This window comes from Nicotiana sylvestris, chromosome 7 (genome assembly GCF_000393655.2).
Source record: "Nicotiana sylvestris chromosome 7, ASM39365v2, whole genome shotgun sequence".
Taxonomy (NCBI): Eukaryota; Viridiplantae; Streptophyta; class Magnoliopsida; order Solanales; family Solanaceae; genus Nicotiana; species Nicotiana sylvestris.
Window position 1 is genome coordinate 24,677,570 of NC_091063.1, and position 6,661 is coordinate 24,684,230.

At 35.2% G+C, this 6,661-nt stretch overlaps 1 protein-coding gene across 1 annotated transcript; it reads left to right on the forward strand.

Annotated features, from left to right (window-relative positions):
* Positions 1-622: 622 nt before the first annotated feature.
* LOC138872861 (uncharacterized) lies at positions 623-1,033 on the forward strand. Its single transcript, XM_070151282.1, has one exon. The coding sequence runs from the start codon at positions 623-625 to the stop codon at positions 1,031-1,033; it is 411 nt and encodes a 136-aa protein (XP_070007383.1).
* Positions 1,034-6,661: the final 5,628 nt, after the last annotated feature.

Below are 6,661 nucleotides of genomic sequence, written 5' to 3' on the forward strand. Positions count from 1 at the left end.
TTAACTCAATTTTCATGCATTTGTTACTTTAACCTCTTTAGAAAAATTAACTCTTTCAATACAAAAGAAGGCTAACACTTTTATAGCCTCTTAAACATAACGCTTTACACTACCAGAAAATGATTCAATTTCGATCAAAAAAAGTATAGTTGGACATTTGCGACGGGTTCGATAAAAAATGTGATAGAAAAATATTACTCTTGTTATGATAAATATCACATTATGATGGATGTCTACTCTTCTTTCATGATCTTCATCTCAAATGCTTAATGACATATTCAATGACATATTTTGTATGTTCAATGACATATTCCATGACATATTTTCTTCACTTTTTATGCCTATATAAAGGCCTTGTAATAGATAGGAAAATACACACAATTGAAGAAGAAATAAGAATCTCTCTTCCTCTCTTTCTATCTATATCTCTTAGTTTGTTTTGCTTGTTCTATATTGTTATTTTGGGTTATATTTTATAACACGTTATCAGCACGAGGCTCTACCATCTCAAGAAGATCTTTGAGAAAATTAAGGTATAATTTTTCTCAAATTTGTATTTTTTTAAATGTCTGATATTATGAAAAGAAAGTTCGTTGCCCTTGAAATTTCGGGCAAGAACTATATGACATGGGTATTGGATGCTGAAATCCATTTAGATGCAATGGGTGTTGGAGACGCCATTAAAGATAAAGATAAAGCATCTACACAAGACTGTGCTAAGGCCTTGATTTTCTTGCGCCATCACCTTGATGAAGGGTTGAAAATTGAATATCTCATAGTGAAAGATCCATTTGTTTTGTGGAATGGTTTAAAGGAAAGATATGACAACTTAAAGTTGGTCACTCTTCCACAAGCACGATATGATTGGGCTCATCTTAGGGTCCAAGACTTTAAGTCTGTTTCTGAATATAATTCTGCTATGTTTAGAATTACTTCCAAATTGAAACTCTATGGAGATAATATCAGTGACTATGATATGCTTGAAAAAACGTTTACAACGTTTCATGCTTCCAATATGGTCTTACAACACTAGTACCGAGAGAAAGGCTTCACAAAGTACTCTCAGTTGATTTCTCTTCTACTTGTGGCTGAACGAAACAATGAATTGCTTATGAGAAATCATGAAAATCGACCCACTGGGTCTACACCATTGCCTAAAGAGGATGAGGTGTATTCCCATTATGCTAATCGTGGAAAAGGTCGTGGCCATATTCGTGGTCGTGGTCGCGGTCGTGGTCGTGGCCATGTCCAAGGAAGAAATTTTTCTGGTGTTAATCATCCTCCACCGAAAAATAACTTCCAAAAATGGAAAGGTAAAGATGAGAAGCGAAATGCAGAGGGTTTAGAAACTAAATGCTATCGTTGCGGTGTAAAAGGGCATTGGGCAAAAATTTATCGCATACCAAAACATTTGGTTGAGCTTTATCAAGCATCTCTGAAGAATAAAGGCTCTGAAGTCAATCTTGTCTATGATAATGAATTTGACATCACCCACTTGGATGTGACAGATTTTTTTGAGCACCCTGATGAAAAAATAAACACTTGATCGGTGATGGATCTGTGGTTAGACATGATTGAGCAATTTAATTTTTATGCTTTTCTATTCGTAGTATGTAATGAATAAACATCTCGTAATTTTTATTGCACTCTATAATTCTTCTTATGTAGTTCTTAAGAATATTTTTATTTCCGAAATTTTATAAATTTCACAAACAATGAGTAATATCCTATTAATTAGTATTCTAGTCTCAGTGATCTTTTAACGATTTTAACTTTCCTATACATTGCTTTAATTCTCTTTAAGAAAAGGTTTAGAAGCACCCTGGAACAACTTTTGTTACTTCACCCTCAATTTTTTTTATGAGTATGTTCTTTTCTTACACGGATCAATTATGTTTCATACAATGTGTAGGAAAATGCAAATAATTTATACTTGTAAATAAATTTGTTGCAGTTGTATTAGTCATATGTGTACTTATATTATTTTTTGCGTAATTATTTGTATAATAATTAGAATTTGCCAGAAAATGCATTAAAGGCTACTATTGAATTATTGGTTTAACTTTATTTCTTTTCCATTTTTCTCTAAAAATACTAATATTTATTCATATACTTCTTTTGTATGTCAAACTATGGGAAGCAAATATGGATATCTTTCAAAGCAAACTTGGATCAAAGTTCAATTATAAAAATATTTGCTTAATTGATTCATGTACGACACATACAATATTCAAAGAGAAGAAATATTTCTCTCATTTAAGTATGTGTAAGGCAGATATTACTACAATTTCTGGTAGTAGTAATCTAATTGAAGGCTCTGGAAGAGCTACTATAACTCTGCCTATGGGAACAATAATTATCATTGAGAATGCAATGTTCTCCTCCAAGTCCAAGAGGAACTTGTTGAGTTTTAAAGATATCCGCAAAAATGGATTTCATATTGAGACAATAGATGAGAATAATATGGAATATCTCATCGTTACCAAGAATGTCTCTGGCCAGAAAAGAATTATTGAGAAGTTCCCATCTTTATCTTGTGGCCTGTATTGGACAAAAATTAGTGCAATTGAGGCACATTCTACCTTAAACCAAAAGGTTACTGCTTACAATACTTTTGTACTTTGGCATGATCGATTGGGCCATCCTGGATCAATTATGATGAAACGAATCATAGAAAACTCAAATGGGCATCCATTAAAGAATTTGAAAATTCTTATAAATAATGAATTTTCTTGCACTTCTTATTATCAAGGCAAGTTAATTATAAGACCATCACCAACAAAGGTTGGGATTGAGTCCCCTGCGTTTTTAGAACGTATACAAGGGGACATTTGTGGACCTATTCACCCACCTAGTGGGTCGTTTAGATATTTTATGGTCTTAATAGATGCATCCTCTAGATGGTCTCATGTATGCCTATTGTCATCTCGCAACCTCGCGTTTGCAAAATTAATGGCACAAATAATCCGATTACGGGCACAATTTCCCGATAATCCAATTAAGTCTATTAGACTTGATAATGCTGCTGAGTTTTCATCCCAAGTATTTAATGATTATTGCTTATCAATTGGGATAAAAGTGTAACATCCTTAGCTCATGTTCACACTCAAAATGGCCTTGCAGAGTCTTTAATTAAACGTGTGCAATTGATAGCAAAACCGTTACTCATGAAAACGAAGTTGCCCACTTCTGTTTGGGGTCACGCCATTTTACATGCAGCAATGCTAATTCGTCTCAGACCGACAAATTATCACAAATATTCCCCGTTGCAATTAGTTTTGGGTCATGAACCTAATATATCTTATCTAAGAATTTTTGGATGCGCTGTATATGTGCCTGTAACACCCCCATATCGCACCAAGATGGGTCCCCAAAGAAGGTTAGGAATATATGTTGGGTTTGAATCACCCTCCATTATTCGTTACCTTGAAACATTAACGGGAGATTTGTTCACTGCTCGTTTTGCAGATTGTCGATTCGATGAGGCATTTTCCCCAAAATTAGGGGGAGAAATTAGTGAAACAAAACGTGAAATTTTGTGGAAAAATACATCATTGTCTCATCTTGATCCACGTGCATCTATTTGTGACACAGAGGTGCAAAAGATTATCCATTTGCAGAAAATAGCAAATCAAATGCCAGATGCATTTACGGATTTGAAAAGGATAACAAAATCACATATCCCTGCAGAGAATGTTCCAATCCGTATTGATGTCCCTATTGGACAATCTTCTAGTGTCATAGCTAATGAGTCAAAAGCACGCCTAAAACGTGGCAGACCATTAGGTTCTAAGGATCGAAATCCTAGAAAAAGAAAAACAAATGATCAAGATGACACTACGAAAGAGTCTCATAAAGAAATTCACGATTTAACCAATCCTGAGATTCATGAGGAAATCAATGAGCCTGAGACTCAAGAAAATAAGGAACTATCAATAAATCCAATCGATATTGAGACAAATTTGAATCGAATGGATATAGTGGCAGATTACATCTTTGCATATAATGTTGCATCTAGCATTATGCAAGAAAGTGAGGATCTTGAACCTCAATCTGTTGGAGAATGTCGACAAAGACTTGATTGGCCATAATGGCAAGAAGCAATCCAATTAGAGTTAAGTTCACTTGCAAAACGTGAAGTTTTTGGGCCTGTAGTCCAAACACCTAATGGTGTTAATCCTGTTGGCTACAAATGGGTCTTTGTACGCAAAAGGAATGAGAAAAATGAGGTACAAAGATATAAGACACGCCTTGTTGCACAAGGATTTTCACAAAGGCCTGGTGTCGATTATGAAGAGACATATTCTCCTGTTATGGATGCTATAACATTCCGTTATCTCATTAGTTTTGCTGTCCATGAAAAGCTTGACATGCATTTAATGGATGTAGTTACAGCCTACCTTTAAGACTCACTTGATAATGAGATATACATGAAAATTCCCGAGGGATTTAAAATGCCTAACGCACAGAATTCAAATTCCCGGGAAACATTTTCAATCAAATTGCAAAGATCTTTGTATGGTCTAAAGCAATCAGGAAGAATGTGGTATAACCGTCTTAGTGAGTATCTATTAAAGGAGGGTTATATAAATGATGTCATTTGTCCATGTGTTTTTATAAAGAAAACAACATCGGAATTTGTTGTACTTGCCGTATATGTTGATGACATAAACCTTATTGGAACTCCTGCAGAACTCCAAAAAAAGCAACTGATTATTTAAAGAAGGAATTCGAGTTGAAAGATCTCGGAAAGACAAAATTATGTCTCGGTTTGCAAATTGAACATTTGACAAATGGGATTTTTGTTCATCAATCTGCCTACATTAAAAAGGTATTGAAACGGTTTTACATGGATGGAGCACATCCATTAAGTACTCCGATGATTGTTCGATCACTTGATGTGAATAAGGACCCGTTTCGACCTCAAGAAAAGAATGAAGAGCTTCTTGGTCCTGAAGTACCATATCTTAGTGCAATTGGTGCACTAATGTATCTTGCTAACACTACAAGGCCTGACATAACTTTTTCGGTTAATGTCTTAGCAAGATATAGCTCTGCTCCTACAAGGAGACACTGGAATGGGATCAAACACATATTGCGATATCTAAAAGGGACTACCGATATGGGCTTATTTTATGGCAATGATTGCAATCCCGATCTTGTTGGTTATGCCGATGCTGGGTATTTATCTGACCCGCATAAGGCTCGATCTCAAACAGGTTATGTGTTTACATGTGGCGGCACTGCCATATCTTGGCGATCGACTAAGCAATCAATCGTGGCTACTTCTTCTAATCATGCTGAGATAATTGCTATTCATGAAGCAAGTCGAGAATGTATTTGGTTGAGGTCTATAATACATCTTATCCGAGACAAATGTGGTTTGAAGTGTGAAAAACTACCCACAATTTTGTATGAAGACAATGCAGCATGCATAGCCCAATTGAAGGGAGGATTCATAAAAGGAGATAGGACAAAACACATTTCCCCAAAGTTATTTTTTACACATGATCTTCAAAAGAATGGTGATATCAATGTGCAACAAATTCGTTCAAATGATAATATGGCTGATTTGTTCACCAAATCTCTACCAACATCAACCTTCAAGAAACTGGTGTACAAAATTGGGATGCGAAGACTCAAGGATGTGAGTTGATGCTCTCATCAGGGGGAGTTAATACGCGTTGTACTCTTTTTCCCTTACAAGGTTTTGTCCCACTGGGTTTTTCTTGCAAGGTTTTTAACGAGGCAACCAAAAGGCGTATTTCTAAACATGTGTACTCTTTTTCCTTCATTAGGATTTTTTTTTTCATAGAGTTTTTTTTTCTCCTAATAAGGTTTTAACGAGACACATTATCTTTGGACATCCAAGGGGGAGTGTTATGATAAATATCACATTATGGTGGATGTCTACTCTTCTTCCATGATCTTCATCTCAAATGCTTAATGACATATTCAATGACATATTTCATGACATATTTTCTTCACTTTTTATGCCTATATAAAGGCCTTGTAATGGATAGGAAAATAGACACAATTGAAGAAGAAATAAGAATCTCTCTTCCTCTCTTTCTATCTATATCTCTTAGTTTGGTTTGCTTGTTCTATATTGTTATTTTGGGTTATATTTTATAACAACTCTATTTTTTAATAAATTTTACGACAAATATTCCGACACTACCCATCCCATTTTCCTTCTCTTTTTTCTTCTTCTCATTTATGCTTACCCCCCTCTCCTCCCTAAGGTAGCTCCACGAAAGCAACAACATCAGCCACCATGATCCAAAGCAGCTCCGGCGAGCTCTATCTATCTATCTATCTATCTATCTATCTATCTATCTATCTATCTATCTATCTATCTATCTATCTATCTATCTATCTATCTATCTATCTATCTATCTATCTATCTATCTATCTATCTATCTATCTATCTATCTATTTTCTGGGGGGGGGGTTCCCTCTCTATAGCTTTCGACGCGGTTTAGCTGGGTATTGATTTGCTTGTTAAATCTATTTTTGGTGGTGAGGGAGGTAGTCCCATGACGGAGAATAATATTGAAATTTTTTGATTTAATAAAATTTGAGGGATGCTTTTGAGATGTTCCCAGGGGCTCAATCCGAACAAATGATGAGGCTAAAAGCTTCTTCAAACAGCTAGAAG

Excerpts from the sequence above, each read along its gene's own strand:
- LOC138872861 (XM_070151282.1), top strand. The coding sequence starts at position 623 with ATGACATGGGTATTGGATGCTGAAATCCATTTAGATGCAATGGGTGTT.